We start from the raw sequence: 22,119 nt of genomic DNA on the forward strand, positions 1-22,119 counted from the left end.
ATATATTTAAACAGCATTTTGATCATAATTGATACAGTGACACTCTACGAAAGCCAAAGCACAATAGGCTAACTGGAATCTGACTTTTTTGTGGGTGTTTTACCATATAAAAAAATATTATGCTATAGAAATGAACAATTTCTGTGAAAACAGAATGTAAAATTGGCAGTAAGTACAAAACAGAGCTAAATATCAAGCCAAACTGCATAGATAGACGGTCGACCAGACAGCTCCAGCAAGTAGGCTGTATCAAGTGAAAACTAGCTGGTGAATTACAAATGGCTAGCAGAGCAGCTAAGGCTAAAACTAAATTTGCTTACTTATTTTTCCCTAGCTGTTATCCGTTATTGAAAAATATACATTTTGATGAACCAACATCTTATGTTCAGTTTGTTATTCCATGTAACTAAATCTGACTAAAACTGCCATCTCTGCTTCTGACTCTAGTGGAGTTAATGTGATTTGGTATGGTTAAGCTACCTTTTAATCACATATTCAAATGTATTCAATTGCAGATTAATTCATTATATTGATTTTGACATAAAAAGTAATAGTAATGGAGACAGATAGCTAACATGAAAAATCAAATAAAAGTACATTCGCTTAAATAGATTTGTTCAAATGTACAAGAAAGCTGAAAGAACACATTTTGTTTGTATATACTGTATTTTACCCTCATTTCTTGTTTTTTTCTCAGTGTCTCTTTGCTCTCTGCCTTAAAAGGGCACTTCAGAAATCTGCATTTTGTCAACCCATGCACGTGCCGTGCATACACATCTTCTGATGTGCACAGATAGAACACGTAATACAAACAATATGGGACTTCAAAACATTGTGCTAAAGCTCAAAACTAGTAGCAAAAACTCAATAGGAGAGCTTTAAATAGCCATATTACAGTATAATTTTGCACAGGACAGGAATACTCAAATGTGTATTATCGTTTAATTAATTTAATTATCCTCTCCCAGCACACATGGTTACCATGGTAGCAAACAATGCAGTGCCATCAGGTCTGCGGTGTGACATTCTGCTACTCGTTCTATCGGCTTACAAGAACTCTCCTGGCATTCATGCCCTCAGCCTCCACCTTGTGCTCTGTCACAACAGAGAGAAACATGGAGCATAGGAAATCAGGCTAACGGCCAACTCCCAGCCGTGCCGTTGGCAAAGACCGCAGTCTGATTGGAGCAGCACCAGAAGGAGGATGAGGCTTTAATGCCGGCGTAAAGCAGAGTGAGAAACAGCTAGGGAGGCTGCTGGAAGACCCCAGATAAATCGCCATCCTTTCAAAAATAGATAAGGTCAAACGCTGTCAACCGTTGGCTGACCTCGTGAGATGGTTTCTAAATGTGCCTGTACATGAGGTTGTGCGCCACCATTAAAACATCCTCCAGAGGCTGAAGTGTCTGCTGTTTTATTGTCTCACCGTGGCCCTCAATTAATCAACTGAAGCCACTAATTGGTTAGATCATCTGATGTAGGCTGTGATTCAATCTGAGGAGTGAAAGAACAGACAGATACCCCGTTTGTAACGTAACTGGGGTTCTGTGGAGTTCACACAGATCTTCGACTGATATTTCTAATTAACGCTGGCCTCATCATAATGTCATATTTATGTCTTACCTGAAAGGACAGAGAAGACGATAAACAACCGCCACAACAATGGCCAAAGGGAGACAAATTGTTGATGTCACCCCATTCATATATTTTTGCTTTTTTTTCTTTGACAGACAGTGGGACATCCAGCACGAAAGAGAGAAGAGATGACATGCGGCACAGATTCAAACACATGACACTGCAAAGACATTGCGTGCACCGAGCCAACTCGGTGAGCCGTAACATGTTACTTTCTCATAGAGTCACAGATGTTGAGATAAAACGAGGATGAGCTGAGTGACACGCACCTGCCACCAGGAGCTGTGCAGGTCGGCAAACATCAGTTCAATGACATCCCCCGCGTGAATGCTTAGTGGGGGCCCACAGTGGGGATAGGGGATGCCACTGTAGTCTCTGATCACAATCATCCTGGGTAAACCTAGCAGACAGGGAATACAAATACATTTATACTCGCATTTTAGACATTTATCAGAGAGTCCTATACAGAGGAACCTTGTGTAGCCTGATCGATTCATCATTACATATGCCGTAACTGTGTGTGACAGAGAGACTTCTTGAAACTGCCATAAGGGAGAGGGCACTACTGATGAGAGGAAAAAATGTGTTGCTCAGGCTATAACGACAATCGAAAGCTCAGATATTTTAAGTATTAGTATTAAGTACTAGACGTGTAGAGTTACACCAGCTGTTAGAACATTTGATCAGTCACAAACAAACATTTATCCAGGTGAAGCGTATAAGTGGAGGTATAAACAGAACTAGAAATGTGATTCTAATGGTACAATGTGTCTCTTATTCTTATTAGAGCCACCTGTTACCAAGACTACATGCACAACAAGATATTTTGATGCATTTTCTGTCATTTTCATTTACATTTCTTTGAGTTAAAAGCTGCGTTTCAATGCCCTCTCTGACTTCAGTAAGAGAGTTTTCTCTGTTTCACCTGTAACCACAGCCAACACACTTCTATGACACTGCGGCAAAGGTGAAAAGTTAAACCAGGATGTTTGATTGCTGTTAAGCTGCTCTTTAAATGTATTTTTTCAATCTTCTGAGCAAAACCCACAAAATTCCCCATCACAACTCCATTGCACTGGGTTGACAGCAGAAATCTCAGAGGCAAATATGTCAAAACATGGGCAAATAAAACCAAAACTATCTGCATGACGAGATATCACTAGAGGTGGGTAAGAACTTTTTTTGTTTGTTTCAATAATTATTTATATTGCTTGCACTAATCCTGTATACAAAGCAAATTCCCTTACTGTCATTGTCCTAAAGGTTTCAGCACAATTGATTTCTAACATGTACATGAATGCGGACGCCCTCACAGTCTCTTTGATTGAGGTCTAAACCGCCAGAATGGCACCATCCTTAAAAAAGGAGGCATTTACTCTTGCAGGAAATTCATCTCTTTGATTCCTGTACGCCGCAGCTCCAATCTTTCCTCAGCGTGGCAGACAAATACAGCCACAAGCATCCGGCTAAGGCTAAGACTAAACACCCCTGCCATCTTAAAAGACACAGCCACTTACTCTCCCCCGACTCACACATCTAGCCCCCTCAGACAATCAGACACATCTTCCTTCCAGCCATGGCTCCCCTGCAAACCAGGCCCGAGGAAACTATTAGCTGACGGTGACCTCAGATGAATGGGATATCTCACATTCATGTTTTTAATAAGAACAATAAGCACGGATGTCTTTTTCATAAAGCCCCTTATGGAAATTGATTTATCACAAAGGCACAGCTCAGCGGTTGCGGCTGAGGCATATAGACTGCTGGAAGTGCTTTTCTGCCAGGATTCCAGGTCCTCATAATGATTTCACCCACTCCAATTCATCTCAGTGCCGTCTTGGGTTTAGGCATCACAGCATGGGGTGCTTTGGTTAAGGATCCCTTCTGCATCCTATTATTCATTGGTTATTCTTACTCAAATATATTTGTCAGGAGGAAACTGTTGTTGCTCATTTCCTCCTTTGAACCCTCTGTGTGAACAGGAGAGATTCCTGTCAGTGCATTTCTAAGAAAACATCTTCAAGTTTTTTTTGGGGCGTGAAAAAAAAAAAAAGAGTTGAGTAACATTTTATCAAAAATGAGAGGGGGGTATGATAACATCTGAGGGTTAGTTTTAAACCACCATCGATCTCCTCCAGGTCTCTCTCTGGCCTCTGACTAACCGTCTCCTTTTCATTCTGCCTGTGTTTCTGTTTTGTTACAGAACCGAGATGAAAGCAGCTTAAGAGGTACCACGTAAACCCCTTAGCAGGTTCACAAGAAAAAGGAAAGTGGTCAAGCCATACTGACCTGGGTCTGGTGGTGTTGTGCTTTCCTGCAGATGGAGAGAGAAAGTAAGCAAGACAGAGAAAAAGCAAGAAAGGAAAGAATTACGGTGAAAGGAAGAGATTGATAAATACGGTGCGGCCATTCTTGCTCCTGGTGCAGGATAAGCCTGACCTGAGGAATGACTCATACCTTCAATACAATCATCTGTGAGTGTTATACTCTTTAGATGTGGCCTAACCATTTTAAAAAGTGAGTGAGTTCTGTTTCTGAGCACTTTATCTTGTTGGGAAAGTATATACACCAGCTTTTAAAACATCTCAATTTATCAACTGATTATATCTGAACACAGTCTATGGGAGGCTAAATGATCTAGAAGAGTGCTGTGGTCCTATAATGAGGAACATTGAGGATACTATTGAAAAGAAGCCCTCAAACATGAATATACAGTGGTAAAAACATTACCAGCAGCTCCTCCCACTTTGCAATTCCACAATACAAACTGTTCACCAGCATTACCAATTGTTGATATGGGTAACGAAATCCTTTTATGTATCCCTGTTGATAGTTGAGTGTATGTGTGCTCTGTGATATCTGCTAGGTTAGCTTCGCTAATTATGTTAGCTTTGGTGTCTAAGTCAAAGAGGAGAAACAGTCCAGGTCTTACCTTGGGCTTCAGCTTGGCAGAATCTGCAGTCAGGTGAGAGACAAGACACAGTGAGAGGAATACAATATCAGTGTGTGGTGGCTTCCTTACATACAACCTCAACTGTCAACCTCTGCTGGCCCTCATCACGCCTCTGAATGCATAAAGACCACAGCGTTGGACCACAGAGCTGCCTTTAGCTGTCTGCGTATTCAAGCAGTGTAATGTACCCGAACTATAGCCGCAGAAAAAGAGCTATAGCTTGACATAGGAGCATCCCAAGAGATTAATTTCTTGGGGACCATAAATATTTACAACACATTTCATAGTATACCAGCTGTTAGACATCTTATGTACAATTTGGCAATCTGGTGTGGTGCTAGGGGAAAGCTCATGGAGAGCCAAAAATGTAAATAGGTCCTCCTCTAGAGAGCCTGAATATGCTCAGTAAATTTCATGGCAATCTGCCCTTTCAGATTTTGATATTTTGTGTGTATACATGTAAACTGTGTCCTGACGGTGGCACTAGAGGAAAGGCCTCCCCAAATAATTAGGATATATTCTCTGAGGGAGATAAATATGCACAGCAGATAACATGGAAATGGTGCCATTACTTTTCAAAATAACATGTTACAAACCAAACAGTGAAACACAATCAGTTTGGGAGGCCTCCATCTCACCTGTTCTCCCGCAGACTCCCAGTCGACCCAAACACTCCTTATGAGCCCCCAGCCCACATTTTAGACAGAGATAACCCTGGTTAAAGATGCCCCTGGACACAATAAACCACAGGACATATTTCATGTATAACAGCCTCCTTAAGAGAAACACCTTGACATTTTGAATATTCAGGCTTCTGTCACAGTTGCACGATAAGAAAAATGACACAAGAAATGTCCTTCAGCTTTCCAAAACCATAAAACTGATACTGTCTGCTGAAAACTGAGACTGCCAACAGTCAGTCGTCCCTATGTATTTCAATTAAACCCGGTGCTAATAAGCCACTTGTAAGTGAGAGGCTGAATTCAAAAGTCGCATTTTCCCTAGTGCCTGAGGAAAACTGACTGAAATGTAAAATGTCATGGTGTTCCTTTCATACCTTCAATATGAAAAAGATTTGAAAATTTTTCTAAAAACAGAAAAACACTATCAGTGCAATAACACATGATGATTTCCTATCCTAGAACAATGTGTGTAGTTACAGTTCAAGTTCACGCTGTCTCAGACGTGGTCCCACATAGACACATTTTTACTCTACTGGAACTTCATCAGGTCTACGTAATCATCCAAAACAGAATAGAATAGTCTGTTCACAATGTCTGAATATTACCTGAGCAAGAGGTGACAGAAATTACAGGAAGTGATCCTCTCAAAGGTGTGCATCTTGAACTGGTGGGTGTTGTGGTTTGCTTTCTCTGGTCGGATATTTGATCTGAGACAGGAAATACGGTTAAATGAAATGAAAATGGTGAAGGCAGGGCTCGTACAAAGTCTTGAAAGTTTTCAAATGTTAGAAATATGCTTGAATTCAAATATACTCCTTGAAAAATGCTTGACTTTATACATAATCTGGTGTTTCATCTACACAATCTCTCATGTAAACCAAAACTCTTTTCATATCTGAAATGAAACGATCCCGGTGTCATATTTGTTTGTCTCATGGTGTCTCTGCAAGCGTTAAATAATCATGATCAAAACATACGATCAAAGTTAACAGCTGATAAAATAAACAAAGTGACAATGGGAAAGAAAATTCGATAAACGTAACAATTTAGATGTGATTATAAAGGCTCCAAGAATCTGGAAATTTTTGGTTTAGGTACCTTCAAAGTGCTTTAATTTTCCTCTTAAAAAGCTGTACGAACCCTGTAAATGAAAACTAGAGTCTACAGCCATGCTAGTGGCTCTGTGACGCCGGTGCTTTGAGCTAAATGCTAAAGTCAGCATGCTAACATGCTAAAAATGACAATGCATGCTGACGTTATAATGTTTACCATGTTCACAATCTTTAGCGTGTTACTGCAGTATGATAACATTTGCTAATTGGCACTGAACAAAAAGTACAGCTGAGGCTGATGGCAATGTAATTAGTTTAAGTATTTGACAAAAAAGAGAGACAAAATGGGACAAAAAGAGATGAAAAGTCACCAAAGCTAATACAATTATCCTGAGGGAGACATAAATGTCTGTTCAAAATTGAATGGCAACCCATCCTATATTTGTTGAGATATTTCAGACGAGACCAAAATGGTGTAATGACTGAGTGATGTTGATAGCATGGCTAAAAACATGTTGTAATTGGGTTTGTGTGTCTCAGTGGTACAATTTTCTTTCAATTTACTCAATATACAAAACTGAATAAAACAACTCTGATGTGGCAAAAAAAATCTGCAATTAATTCCTTCAGAAATCGGAAATAAAAGCAATTTTACCCCCAGTGAATGTGTACTTGTAAATGAAGAGGACTTGCTCAAATCCAATTTTGAGCTGCACGTGTTCAAACGTGAGAGGGGAAACATGCATAGCAGAAATAAGCAGCCTTTCTGGCATGTGAACAAACACGGCCGACGCAAAAATGTCTTTTTGTATGGAACCCACCATCCAGAAGCCACTTAAACTGAGTGCTCCCATAAGTGAGTCCTTCATCAGGAGCCCACATCCTCTGTGCAGGTACAATTTTCACTTTCTGAATGGCCCCCTTCTGGTGTCATTACCCAATGCACAGAGGCACACATATCTGTTTTCAAACACAAACCCTGTATCTGTGAAAAAATAACAGTCTTAAGAAGGGTGTGAAAAATAGTTATTTCTGGTTTACATTCTGGAAATTACACATGAAGCTTTGAGCAGGTGTCAAGGTGCTAGTGGTCATTTATGAATCCATACATACATGTGACAACTTACAGTTCAAGTTAGAGAAAGTAAGGCACATAAATTGCACATTTTTTAATGTACGTCCCCACACACTGCATTGTTTCGCTACAGTGCACACATCAAGTTTAATCCAGCACAATATGAGAAGGGAAAATGTATTCAGGAAGGCCATAGCAGGTAGTCAGCATGCATATCAGGGATGTTTTCATACATATCCACCCCAAACACAAAAGCATTTGTTCAGTCAATCAGAGTGTAACGTCAAAACAACACTGTATTCTCCCGAATCAACATAACAAAGGATACAGGCAGGATATCTGCCTGAGAAAAACCTCCCACTGTTACAAAATAATACAAAAGATATACCTCCATAAAGCACTGATTTGAAGAAACATCGAGGCAGAGTGACTTCTTTGTAGTTTTGCAGTTCTTTGGAACAGTTTATGTTTAATGTGTGTGTGTGTGTGTGTGTGTGTGTGTGTGCGTGTTATCGTACTGTTGTCAGCAGTGTGTGCTTGATTACAGCAAAAACCTGATCAAACAGTGTACATGAAAGAGTCAACACCTCTCTCGGCCTTGGAATAACATGCACGCAAACAAAAGACAAATAAACACCATACACACCCATGCACATACACAGTTTGTTTTTCCTAGGATACACACACTGGCCCTCTGCATTGACGACAAAACTGTCATGACTGTGGTGTTCATGTCTTCGTGTACTTACATGGCCATCTCAAACTGATCCAGCCACTTCTTCTTCAGCTCTCTGGTCTTAAAAAAGAGTTCAAAGCCTGTGTGCCCCTGCTGGTGAGTCACGTAGAACCCGTAGCACCACTGTGGAGGTCAGGAAGAAGACAGCAATCAAACTGCATGCATTCTCTCATGAATGCATATGTACATTTGCATATTTATTACTTCCACAGCTAAATTTATACTGTAATGATTATCACGCAGAATGTACACTTTCAATGGTGGGTGGCACAGTGGCTCAGTGGTTAGCACTGATAGTTCACAGTAAGTGCAATCTGAGTTCAAACTGCGCTGTCTCTGTTTTAAGAGTTTGCATGCTTTTCTTTTCATTTGTGTCATAAATCTCTAATGCCCATGGTAGGTTGTTATGTAAGTGTAAACAGTGCCTGATACTCTGCAACTGGCAGTTACATAAATAGGTGCACTTTTTCAAAGACTGGAGGATGGCCAAATGCTATTTGTGGTGTGGCTGTTAAAAAATAGCTGTATAAAAGCTGTTAAGAAAAGAAAACATATACAAGAAAAAAGATGTGTAATTGCAGTTTGATTCAATGCTTTTATACATTTGAATCAACTTAGCTTAGCATAAAGACTGAGAACAGGGGGAAACTCTAAGAAGGCAGATTTTGTTGCCTTTGGCCACTTTTTTCAGTTTCTGTGCTAAGCTAACCAGCTGCTGTCGGTCATATTTACTGCACAGACGTGAGAGTAGTATCAATTTTCCCATCTAACTCTTGGCAAGAAAGTGAGGCGAGTATTTCCCAAAATGTCAAACAATGCTATGTAGCAACATTAACTAGCTGGTTAATTACCACAGAAAGTAATAAATTATATTGTAGTTGTGGGACTTTCAGTTCCAATCTTTCACAGATCCTAAAATGTCACTGACATATCTCAAACAATGCACAAAACTACACAATACCAGCACGATAGAGACCCCCTTCTTTGATCGCTATCTACTATGTTGTCAAACATGTACCAGTGTGTCCAATCAGACCAAGACACATGAAGGGGCTAATTGTCTAGTCTGATTTATGGCGACCTCAAAACAACTACAAAATATCGTAAGGCCTGATTTTAGTATAATTCAGCTCCTTATGTTTAGCCACTCAAACACCCATTATGTTGATCCAACCCTAAAGTTACAGCCATGCCAATCATCCACTTTTTTCAGTTCCTACAACGACAACAGGCAAAGATGACTTCGTCTGACTCTCCGCTGTCATCAGTCCTCACCGGCTTTAGTTCATGTGTCTTGGTGGCACCAGGCTCACAGACCCAGAGTGTGTTGGCTGCTGTTTTTTGTCAACGTCAAGAGAGCAGCAGAAATGAGAGTTTAACCAGAGTTCTGCCCAAAGAGGACTTAAGCTGTGATGACAGTGAGGCAGAGTCTGCTAATCTGCCTCAAAGGAAGCAAGGACGGCGTTCGATCTTTCTTTTCCAAATACATCCTAAATATAGAAACACCACCAAAACTTTTAGACCTCAACTATGGTGTTATATCGATTTTAGGAAACTTCTGGATGTAAAATATAACAGATATTGCTTTCTTGTTTTCTCTTCAGCAACATATTCACAGCGGGCCACCAAATATCTACTTCACTGCAGCACTTAGAGGTTAAATGCCTTGCTTATGGGCATATTTGGGAACCATTTTCAATCAATTCCCAAACCTCTCGGCTTTCGCCACCCTAATCTGTCCCAGCTTGTTGTGTCATATCTAATAACAGGAAAAGTGGTAGGGTTTACCCGTCAGTGATTGGCCAGCCCTGCAATGTCCTGAGTGTTTTAGAGCTCTGCTGAGTGTTAAATCATTGATGACTGTGTGGGTGCTCAGTGGCACCACATTCACACTCTGAAGTTTCATTTAGCAGAAAATGATATATAGCTGTAAGCAGCCTTGGAGGACTGCGCACATTCATCACCTGACATTAGCATCTCTGTCCTGCGGTGTGTGTGTGTGTGTGTGTGTGTTTGTGGGTGTGTGCATGTGTGCCGAGGTGGATGTAGTTACACCGAATCTGTATGTCTGTGAATATTTGTCTTTTTCTGTGTTTCTGTTAAACATGTCTTTTTGTGCAGCAAAATGTTGGAAGGTAGGCGGGAGAAAAATAAAGGTTTTTGCCATTTCATGTTTGCAAGATTGTTTTTCTAGAAACAATGTTAGACGACCCTGAATAACGCCAAAACACACACATAATCCCAAAGAACACGTAAAGACCATGACCACACATGTTAAATACCAATCACTGCCATACACATGTCCCACACAACACCCAAACACACACACATCATGATTGCACAATAGAGTAAATGAGGAAGATAATGGAGTCCCTTCAATAAAAAACACAGAGCCATCCCATTCTGGCAAGCCGTCAGTTTCACATTAGCAATCAGCACCGGAGTGAGAAGACACCATCTGTGGGCATACATCAACAAGACATCAACAAGTCCGCTCCACTACAATACGGCCTGCGAAACATTCCCACAAGGCGAAAAATAACATACTGTATAAACTGTATGGGGTGACAAAAGGGAGCCATGCAGGTTTCTAAATGAGGATTTTCCAGAAAAGGAGAAAACACCACTGACCCTACACCAGAGAGGAGGGGGACATCATTCTAGATTACAATAGATTGCGATAAAATCTACAGCCAAACAGATGTTGAATAGCAACATTTCCATACAGTAGTCTAGTTTACTGGTGCCGTAAAACGAATCAAAATGTGAGGTCGATACAGATAGAGAGCCAATATTCAGTGATATGCAAAGTGCACAAATACTAATATACAAGTGCAGTGTCTAGAAGTATATTGTGTTCTCCCAGCCAGCTGACCTTTTTACCCTCTCTGTCAGAGGTGGGGTTGTTTGTGATCTTGAAGTAGTTGAGGTCGAGTATGTCCTTCATCTCATAGTTGTCTCCTCTTCTCTTGCAGATGATGACAGCCACGTCAAATAAAAAGATGTGTCTGTAAAATAAGAAGACAGAGTGTCATAATGTTCTATCATTATACTTTTGTATATTCATTATCTTATGTTGAGGGTTCAGATTTTTTATTTTTTTTATTCACATACTGTTTTTACTGTGTGTTTAGCAGAATATGTTATCTTTGCACACCTGTAGTCAGACAGCTGCGTAGGAAATAAGTAAGTTACATCCAACATTTCATGTGTGTTTTCTCTGTCTGCAATCCTAATTTCTTTTTCAGGACAATGAATTAGAACAACCTGTCTTGTTTCCTCTTGTCAATGCTGGAGACCATGCGCACTTCTCCGTCTCCTTTTGGTCGACCATAGCTGATTAGAGGCTGATTCTGAAAGTGAGATAAGAGGGGGTTAAAATTAATACGGAATATGTATGAATTATATATTAAATAAATGCATCAATTAGTAATCCACACTAGTCCAAAGCATAATTCAAACTCAGTTCAAATTTGTCACTAGGGACACATTTCCAGCATTAAGCATCTTTCGCACAATTAATGTCTCATTTGTCTGAAGCTTTGAAAACTGACACTTTGATGCAGAGCTGGGATTCACCACACCGTCTACTTCATTTATTAAAAGAAGATCTGGGTATTTCATGAACATTGAATAGAGTTTTTGAGAAAATAAACTATTGAATTCATTTCTAGTTCTGGGGTATGGCAACCTCTAACAAATTGCTGTCTCTATGGTTTTTATTCCAGAAATGCATAGTTCATGATACACACCATGCTATCAGATTTGTCACAAGAGATCTCACAACTACTTGAAATATAACCCAGATGAAAAACAAAGAAAAAAACACTTATTTCAGTAGAGGAATCCAAAACGTTCAGACACCATCAGCTGATAAGTACTCTTGTTATCACCATTGACATTCACTCAAGTCACCAATTTGGTTCAATCAACACAAAGAGAAGGTCTGTATAACCTGACAAGCTCTCTCACTCACAATGCCTCTGCTGCTGGTCACACTTGTTTTTCAACCTGCTACAGGTTCTGTCAACTGATTTCTTCTTTTGCCACCGTGTCTCACCTTCTCTCACGTTCTGCTTTCTTATTACCGCGCTTGGTGAGGGCATCTCTCGCCTTATGTGTGATGTGTGTTCCATATATTCTACCTCCCATATGATACGCTTGTGGTGTGCTGTGTATGGCCCTGGGACAGAGTTTACTGTACTCCATGCTGAAGCCGAAGACATGTAGTTGCTGTAAACATTATCTTTGGCTGGTAGAAGCTCATTTAAGCTTGTTATAAGGTTTTTTTTAGACTTTAACTTTATTATCCTGAAGACGAGACTTCTGACAAAAAAAAAAACAATTAAAGAAATGTCACAGAAAATCACAGAAACCCATTAACCCTGTAAGACACTAAAGAGCAGGTGTCTTATACATTCAATGCAGGTGTCTACGTTGAATCCTGTGCTACTGGCTGATTCCCTCACACCAAATTTGAAGGAAGACTGACCTTGTTGGGTGAAACTTGACTTTCAAAGCTGACCATCTACAAAAAGTAAACAGCATGTCTTCGTGATAGTTTTGCACTCTTATAACACTAACAGCTGCTGATAGTTGTAGAAAAAGATTTTTGGTTTACCAGGTTTTCAATAGACCTCTGGTACTGGTCGATCTCCCTCAGAGTCTCATTATCTCTCTTCACCTCGTTGACATACTGAGCCAGGTCCTGGGCAACACACACACACACACACACACACACACATACACACACATTTTGTTGGGTTAGTTTAGTCTGGAGGTCGTGAAATATGTCAGAGAATTCAGGACGCATTTATTTGTGAAGCCTAGAAGAAAAAAACACTGAAATTCTGCACTGTACTGTACATTTAAAGGCAGTTTGTACATCATGGAAAATAAACTTTATAACAAATTGAAGCTGAAGCCTGGAGACGGTTAGGCTAGCTTATTTTAGCTCAGCATAAAGACTGGAAGCAGTGTGAAACTGCTAACCCGTTAAAACCAAAGTGGAAAGATGACAAGTTGCTGTTTTACGGGGGATAGTCGAGCCCCAAACAAAACTGCAGCTTGTTGTTTTTACACTTTACTTTTGGTACAGACAAAAAAAAATAGATATAACGTGTCAATTAGTGAGCTGGTCGGCAGATTTTGAACAGAGCCAAGCTAGCTGTTTCCCCACTTTCAGGCTTTATGCTAAGCTGCGCTAATCGTCCAGTAGCTGGCAGGAGCTTCATATTTAACATACAGATACAAGAATGGAATCGATCTTCTCATCTAACTCTTGGCAAGCGAAAAGGAGCACTTAATAATGTTAACCTATTTCTTTAATTTTATACACGTATGTTTATGTTGTAGGGAGTTTTTTGTGCTTCTGTGAGCCGAGCATGCACTTCATGTAAATATTATTAATAGTATAGTATTAATATAGTTTTAATCAAGCATTCAAGTGTAATGTTATGCATTTCCTGCATTTTTGTTGCTTGGTCCTCAAATCAGCTGCCTATCAAGCTCTGGCTCCCTTCAGGACTGGAAAAGCGAAGAGAGCACTCAGCGCTCACTTATGTGATGTAAATGTAAAGTTTTATCAATTCACACCGATTTGTAGAAGAGAAACACGAATGATTTCATCTGATAAAAGCTGATAGTTGAGTGGCAGAGACTGTGTGGAAGTATCCGCTAAATCAGCTTGCTATTGGTAACAAGCCGAAATCACAATGATTACAGACCATTTACCATAAGCACTGCACTTACTTTCATGGCATCAAGAGCGATCTTCAAGTTGCTCTTGTCAGCAGCATCGTGAGTGTGTTTGACTAGCTCCTGTTAGAGGAGAAGAGAGGAGAAAGGATGGACTATGTTCACACACAAAACTCACACTCAAGCAAACACATTTAGGATGAGTAGTTGCCACCATGGCGTTTTCACAACAAAATAAAGCCGCAATCAGAAGGCTAAATTTCCTCGTTAATCTCATTTGATGGCAAAAATTGGGTTTTATAGGCAAGATTGGCAAATATGCTTCACTTAATACCATAAAAATGATATATTAACACAGTAAAAGTTAAGAAAGATAAAGAAAGGAGTGATAGAAAGGATTTTTGTCCTTCTGATTTGTTTCTTTGCGTAAGAATATACATAATTCATAAAGCTATACAGCTGTGATGGACCACAACAAAGTAAATTATACTAAATTACTGTACTTGAGCACAAATTTGAAGTAACTGCACTTTACTTGAGTATTTCCATTTAATGCTACTTTTACCTCACTACAGTATTTGAGAGCTATCCCTACTAGTTACTTTGCAGGTTAAGATTTAACTTGGCACCAGTTCCACCACTTTATCAGGAAAGTATATGCACAGCTTCATGCTTAATTTCTTACTCCAGCTTACATTTTCAGTTTTTGCTTAATTCTAGACAGATGCTGTTTGTTAACAACATGCGGCCAATTATATCATCAAGACTTAATCATAATTACAGTGATATGTACATTACATCTAATATAAAAGGTGGACAGAATCACTGTAGGCCTGTTTACCCTTCATTACTTCGGCATTACAAAGTAAAGAGATTAACTTTTTCTCCACAGTGCTACAGCTTTCATGCTGTATCCACTTTTCACTTCATTCTCGCTTTATCACTTCCTCTTCCCTTTTTACCCCCTTCCCAAAGTCTCTTCTCAGGGCGGCGGCTGAGATCACCACCGAGGCCTTCACCCTCCACAACAATTTAAAACAGCTCTTCAGTCATTGTCCTCATCTGCCCTGCCAGCTATAGTCTGACCTCTGATTCATACTAACCAGGGGAGACGGTGTCACGCAGTTATCAGTAGGCAGTGAAATTGGGGGGATTTTGAAAGGCTGGTTTCTACAGGAAGCAAGAGTGCAACTACACTGCAAGACGTGCCAAAGTTTTTAGAACTGCAATCATGTATGAAATCAATAAGTAATGTCATGATAATCTCAACTGTAAATCTATTTCACAATCAGGTGACAGACACTCCAGGAATGAATTATCTTCTCCTTAAAAATACTTGTTTGAGGAAAATTCTGTAAGCTGAAATGTATCAAGATGATGTTACTTCATTCATTCACTACTTTCTCTGAGAGGTGAGGTGTGAGAAATGAACACCTAAATTACTTGTCAAAATAAATGGGGGTTTGATACAGTGTGAATCTGCCGAGACACTGTGAAGGGAGGCAAACACAAAGCAAAAATGTGGAGCATGTCGCCCCCAAGTGGTCACTTATATACTGAAAGAAGAACATTATCATCAAGTTGAATCTATTGAAATAACGTTGACAAAAACTCCCAGAGCTCAGTCTCACAGGAATAAAACTTACACTTATTTATAGGAAAAAAGTGATAAAATAAAACAGACATGTATGTGATCATCTTTAGAGAAGGCTGTAAGTTTGAATCATCCCTCCAGCAACAAGTGAAATCTGGGCAATGTTGATACTTATTCCTGCCTCAACATCTACTGTTGTGGTGTCCTGGAGTAAAGCAGTAAGCCCCAAATGTTCCAGTGGAGCTGCTGATTAAAACCATTACATGTAATAATCAAGTAAAATTCAAGCAAATTAAGCAAATCCATTCAAAAATGACTATGCATATCTAAACCAGGGGTGTCAGAACAAGTGTCAAGATCGAGAGTCAGGTGATTGCAGTGACTAACACACTTTATATAATCAGGGAGGGCTGATCTCAGAAATAAACCATTTTCTTTTAAAAACCCAGCAAACTCTCAGTTTTCCATCACACGTGGTTTGACACCTCCCCTACCTGAAGAAGTAGATGGTACTTGAGGACTCTCTGCATTGGGACAACCAGCAGGTCCCGCAGTGTAAACTTCCCGTTGTTGGCTCTCTTTGAGCACTCCTGGAACAAACACAGTACACATATTTATAACAGCATGAGCTGCAATGCATCCTTACACAGATGACTGAGATGCCATTCTTTGGTGTTACTGAGGCTTTTTCACAAGGGTGAGTTCAACCGAGACAAAACACATTGTGTTTGCCAAAGCTTATATGTGTCTGTCCTTGTTTGTTTTAGGGCCCAAACTTGTCACAAACCAAACAAGTCATGTGATCTTGAGTATGGCATATTTTTGTATCCTCTTCTGTTTTAAAGAGCATGCACTGAGCTCACAGCTTATAAAGAAATGATATATAACACACACTTTAAACCATTAAGTATCTTACTTACTTAAAATCTATCACATAAAATCAGCCTTTTTGATTAATTCATACTAGTATAGTATGCATTTTAAAATACGTCTAAGCTGGAGAGACACATAATGCAATAAAGAAAAAAACACTAACGTATGCGTAGTGCACAAAATAAACACTAGGGGCCGCTGGAAAACTGGATCTGTGAATATTGGAGAGTGTGTGTATATGTGTGTTATTGACAAGCCAGCTTCTTCAGGTGTCTCACCTCCAGCTTTAGACGAACATCCTCTTTCTCTTTGCAAATGAGGTCTAAAACAGCGATGGCGATCTCCACCCGACTGCAGTATATCCCATAAATGAGCAGTCTGCAATGCAGAGGAAAGACAGCGGAGCCATTGATGAGCGTGGGATTTGGAGTAAAAAGGACGAGTGCGTGTGGACAATATGTTGCAATTGTGTTGCTCGTGATAAAGACGGTATCACGTGACCCTCGGATACAGAATCTGTTGCGAGACAGTCCTCCACACTACATCATGATATGACTGACAAGGAAATCCTCTAATACGGGAAGATTATTTCTCAAAAAGCAGGTGTCGAACAAATTCTACATCTATTAACTACATTTTGAAGTACTTTCAGTTTGACCCTTAATTTAAGAAAGAACTTAAATGGAACAACCTGCATAAAATCTGAGCCTTTTTAATACACACACACACAGATGCTTTCAAATTCAAATGTAAGACTGCCTGTGTGCAGAACAGATCCACGGCTCAAAATGTCTGACATTAATTAAGTATACGTCTTCCTCGGTATTGCAAGACAATATGTCTGCCAGTGTATTGATAGAAAATTGCAAAAGTTTGCTATCAATACACGTGAAAGTGCAGGGGTGTAGAGAACCTAAAGTGAAACCTCCTGCACACGTAAAGCTGATTACTGAGACATGACAGCACAAAACGGAAGGAAGAAGATGCCAATGCAGTTTCTTCATTTAAGGCCTTTTAAATCATAAATGCTCCTCATGAAACTCACACCTAAGACAGTGAAACGAAAGCAGCATCAAAAGTGCTCTTACATTCTTTCCCTGCAACCCAACAATACATGTAAATGAACAGTGTTCATGAATACCTCTCTTTGTAGCTGATAAAAATCTGGTAGAGATTTAAGGCATTTTTGTTTAGGATGGAGTCCTGAACATCGACCATCAGGCTCTTGTGAACTTTAACCAGCTCCTGCATTAAAGAAAGAAGAGATCAGTGTATCTGGACATAAACATTTTATTATCATGTCGTGCGACAAGAAGGGAAACTTGTGAGACTTACAGGTATGTTGACAAAAACTTTGTCAATTTCAGCCGCAGAGAAAAATTTCTTCAGAGGATTCAAGAAATACTGGAGAAGGAAACAATTGAAAACCTGAGTGAAACACTTCAGCTCTTCTCCTCAGATCCCCTCACAAACTGATTATTTAACTAGATTACAATCAGTGACATGGCTGGGGTGCACTCATACTGAAACTAATAGCAGACATCACCCTAGATGTCAGATTAGAGGACCATAGCATGGCAAATTAGAACTGATAACCTGGAATTTCCCTGAAATGCCCATAAAATTGTGTCATATGCATCACCACCCTGCGGATGTATGCCTCCGCCAAACAGTCAAGTTGCAGTTTACAAGCATGTCTGTCCAGACTCATATAATATATGTAGTGAATACTTGGAAGTAAGAAATTAGTGTATTTTCTGCTAAATGTAAGTTATCACTATATTGATGATACATATGTATGACTCCAGTGAATATACCTTGTTGAACTAATTAATGACGGATTATCATAGATGTATTGGCTGACCAGGTACATATTGTGCTATGTAAAGATGGATTCTTACAGAGTATATATAAGATATATAAGTAACATTTTGTGTTGCTGTTGTTTTCTCCTGCCGTTTTAAAATGCGAAGCCTCTCTATGAGCTGTAGGTGAAACTCGGACTGACAACCCGAAAACATTGGCAAAAACAAAAAAAGATTGGCTTGCTTTACTGATTTATTCATCTTTTCGAAAGTTTGGTATGTCCTGTGGTGAAAAATGTGTACATGATATCATTTTACATTTTGCCCACTGATCCCAAATCAATAATCAACATCAACGTTGTGCTCAGTGTGAAAGAATATATCAGTGAATCACTTAGGTCAGACTATGATTTAATAACTTGACACTTTTAACACATTTAACGTTTGTCACTTAACAATGTTATCTCAGCGCAGAGGAGACTATTAAAGGAGGTTCGGTACCTTCTCGATGGACTCCAGGGTCTCTGTGTATTTCTCCTCCGTCTGTTTGATCTCTGTAAGGCAGCAGCTGCGGACGTCGACCTCTGCCTGCTTCTAGGAAGACACGCACCTTAGAAAATGTTGCTTAAATAATACTATCCGATGGAGAAACATTTGATTTTCTTTTATATCTGCAGACAAGAAGGTGAGTCGGTGTATTCAGAATATGTACTCAGAACACAGAAACGAAATATCTGTATTCAGATCACCTCAGAAAATGTCACAACTATTTCCTACAGTATTTTATAAGCAGCATGTGCACACTTGAACGGTCCACACAAGTCTACAAGTTCCACCCCAGCAGGTCAGGGCGAGATCACAAAAACATTTCAAACCAAACTGTAACTAACACTGGGCCCAAAATAGGCCGCTGTAGTACTCCTGTTAATAACAGTGGTGGGAAATAACACAATAAAGTACCTTTACTCGAAATTATTTTTCCACATATCCTGTCCAACGTTGAGAGTGTGTGTGTGTGTGTGTGTGTGTGTGTGTGTGTGTGTGTGTGTGTGTGTGTGTGTGTGTGTGTGAGTCGTGTGACTCATTGCAGTACCAATGGGGGGTGCTGCTCAGTCCTCATGAGGTCTTCATAGATCTCTCCACCTGCATATTCTTCCTCCAGCCCGTAGACTGCCGCATACAAGTCGTCCTCGTCCTCGGGGGCATTCTCACTATCACACACACACACACACACATATTAACACCTCTTAAATGTGTTGATTATCCGTCATTAATGACTTCTGGCATTGTGAAAGCAGTGGGGCAACAATTTGTGGATAAAGTAAACAATAGTAGGCTAAATGCAATGTTAAACAGTAAGAAATATACACAGATATAAACAAAGACCAACACACCTTCTATACAGTGTATACTTAATTACAAATTGTTTTCTATCATTATAAAGACTTGGGCTGCTCTTTTTCTCATAGTCATCAACTCATCATTAACTACTAATCACTGCATGTATTCGATAATTAAATACTTTAGAAAGGCATGATGCACAATTCAAAGCAAACATGCTCTGAAACTCTAATGTGACATGAAAATAATACAAATATTCCTCTTTATCTATCAATCAAACTGTCAGCAGCAACCATCCAGAGCCTTGATGTGGGTGGTATGCAAGCACTCAACAAAAACATGAATTACTCATTCGTTCCCTCTGACAGTAACAGAGAAACGGAGCCAAGCCTTTAACCAAAACACGTGGGTGTCCAGACCCCTGGAGCGCATGGATGATGAGCAAAGCTGGTTCTGCTACTGAGCGAAATAATCACGTTCTATCAACACCAGTAAAGGGCCCGCAGAGAGGAGCCTCATACATACTCAATCAAGTCTTCCAGATTATTGTAAATGTCCTCGTCTTTTAGGCTCTCCTCGGTTGGGAATGGCCTGGAAATGAAAGCAAAGTGTGAGGCTCAGTGTTTAACAGAAAAATCACTATGAAGAAACTATGATTAATGAGTGACTTGATTTGATGTATTAAAATGTATTCAAACATCCAGAACAGCCTCATATGCTTTCATATAGCAGGAAAGGGCACAAACTGGTTACAATTTGTTTGGACAAATTTACAGATTTATCAGTGCATCTTGAAAACCAGCAACTGAGGCCACAAGCCTCATTTTACTGAGATAGAGATCTGCAACTCTGCCATTATCACTGAACATTGTTAAAGATGCCAAAATACAACAGATTAAAAGAACAACATCCTCATTTATATATCTTAGTCTCTCAGTATGTACTCCATCTAGTTTTTTTTTCTTTGATGTGTTTATATATTATATCATAAAAACTAATATATCTTATTCTGTCACGTCCTATTGCTATATATATATGATATATTGCTGTTGTTAGTGGTTGTGCTTTGCACTCCTTCAAAAATTAAATAAACAGATTGTTTAAAAAAGGAAAATCAGCATTTGGGAACAAATGGTGTCTGTCATTTCTGGTAATAAAGTAAAACACCTGGTAAAACTGGAAATTAGTGGGCGAGATGTGGCTGAGCGTGGCTGCAGTGTCGGTAAAGGAGTGAGGAGGTGGAGGTGAAGTGGGAGTGCATGTACTCGGGGGTTGGAGGGCACATTTTCTAAATTTGTGTAATCAAGAGTAACAGTGTAAGTTGTAAGAGTTTACACACTTTTGGGGGACTTACTTGAATCCTCCTTGCTGTGCAATGGCTGTGTAAGAGAGCTTGGATAGAGTGTCCATAACCTGGTGGGGAAAAAAGCTGTTTTAATTCATGTTTCTGAAAGTCTCAGAAACAGACAGAGAGAGAGAGAGAGAGAGAGAGAGAGAGAGAGACTTGCTATGCTAATGATGCATTCATGTCATATCAGAGTTATTGTAATTGCCAGTTTCTGAGTTGTAACCAGCATTCACGTCAACATCCAAGCCTTAATTACGATGTGAAAAGCTCTGATATATTGGACTTGCTGCTTTATAATACAGGAGTGCCTGAAAACATAACAAATATGGACGCCAGACGTCAGCCAAAGTCCATCAAGCAATCTGATTAAACTCCCATCTAATGGATATGAGTTGTCCGATTACTGAAAAATGCAGGAGCAACCACTGCAATCACCCTAGCAAATACTTGAAAACCAAGTAAACCAAGTTAAAACCAAGTAACACCTTAACAAACACGTAGCAACCAACCAGCTACCGCTTAGCAACCATCTAGCAAACACCTATTGAAGTCCTTGTAATCACCTCAAAGGCCAGAGAAACCATGTAGCAACCACCGATGAACACACCAACAATACTCCTAGCAATGTTGTGTAGTAATGTGTCAACCATTTGCTGTCTTTTTCTTCTCACATCCCAAATTATTATGCTGTAAATGTCGGACAATCTGTTTGGCAAAACCTTAGTTACTTATGATCATGCCAGTAAATAAATTTCAAATCGACAGCAAGAGACAGACAGCAAGCAAGCAAAGAGTGACAGAGAAAGACAAACATGGTCTGCAGGAAATGGTCATGCTACCTCTCACACCTTTGCATAAAGATGTTGGTGTGTGTGTGTGTGTGTGTGTGTGACTGTTTGTGTGGTGGGGTGTTAGTGTGTAAGATAGAGAGACAAAGAGAAAAAGAAAGTGAGAGTCTGATGAACAGTACACTGTACTGCAACTAATACACAAATAAATCAATGTTAAAACATCTACATGCTGCTTCCTTTGCCAATATAAAATATTATTTTACATCAAAATTAAATTAAATTCTTACTTTTGTTAATAGAAAGTCACTTTTCTCAGTCAGATGTTAAGTAAATAAATACATTATAATTCTAGACATGAAAAAATACAGCTAATGCATGGATGTTCACCATTACATTTAAGCAATTAACAACTTGTGTGCGATAATCATAAAGTAGTTGCACATTTATGTACCTGAAGTCTGCTCACATAAATGAAAGCAGAGGGCAAAACTGATTTGAATTATAAAACTGTGCTATAATAATCCTTTGTGTTCCTT

General features: G+C 39.5%; 1 protein-coding gene across 1 annotated transcript in view; it reads right to left on the reverse strand.

The window, feature by feature from the left end:
- The window catches only part of LOC139296204 (guanine nucleotide exchange factor VAV3-like), a 44,161-nt gene that overhangs the window by 14,854 nt on the left and 7,188 nt on the right, over positions 1-22,119 (reverse strand). Inside the window, exons 3-20 of the mRNA XM_070918551.1 lie at positions 20,799-20,857; positions 19,970-20,035; positions 19,197-19,314; positions 18,605-18,694; positions 17,634-17,702; positions 17,440-17,543; positions 16,577-16,676; positions 15,920-16,015; positions 13,886-13,954; positions 12,756-12,842; positions 11,402-11,487; positions 11,010-11,142; positions 8,148-8,257; positions 5,877-5,978; positions 5,227-5,318; positions 4,568-4,590; positions 3,925-3,949; positions 1,905-2,035 (exon numbers count right to left, since the gene is read on the reverse strand). Coding sequence (XP_070774652.1) covers positions 1,905-2,035; positions 3,925-3,949; positions 4,568-4,590; positions 5,227-5,318; positions 5,877-5,978; positions 8,148-8,257; positions 11,010-11,142; positions 11,402-11,487; positions 12,756-12,842; positions 13,886-13,954; positions 15,920-16,015; positions 16,577-16,676; positions 17,440-17,543; positions 17,634-17,702; positions 18,605-18,694; positions 19,197-19,314; positions 19,970-20,035; positions 20,799-20,857 — 1,560 coding nt within the window. The remainder of the gene's footprint in view (positions 1-1,904; positions 2,036-3,924; positions 3,950-4,567; positions 4,591-5,226; positions 5,319-5,876; positions 5,979-8,147; positions 8,258-11,009; positions 11,143-11,401; positions 11,488-12,755; positions 12,843-13,885; positions 13,955-15,919; positions 16,016-16,576; positions 16,677-17,439; positions 17,544-17,633; positions 17,703-18,604; positions 18,695-19,196; positions 19,315-19,969; positions 20,036-20,798; positions 20,858-22,119) is intronic.

Source organism: Enoplosus armatus, chromosome 14 (genome assembly GCF_043641665.1).
Source record: "Enoplosus armatus isolate fEnoArm2 chromosome 14, fEnoArm2.hap1, whole genome shotgun sequence".
Classification (NCBI taxonomy): domain Eukaryota; kingdom Metazoa; phylum Chordata; class Actinopteri; order Centrarchiformes; family Enoplosidae; genus Enoplosus; species Enoplosus armatus.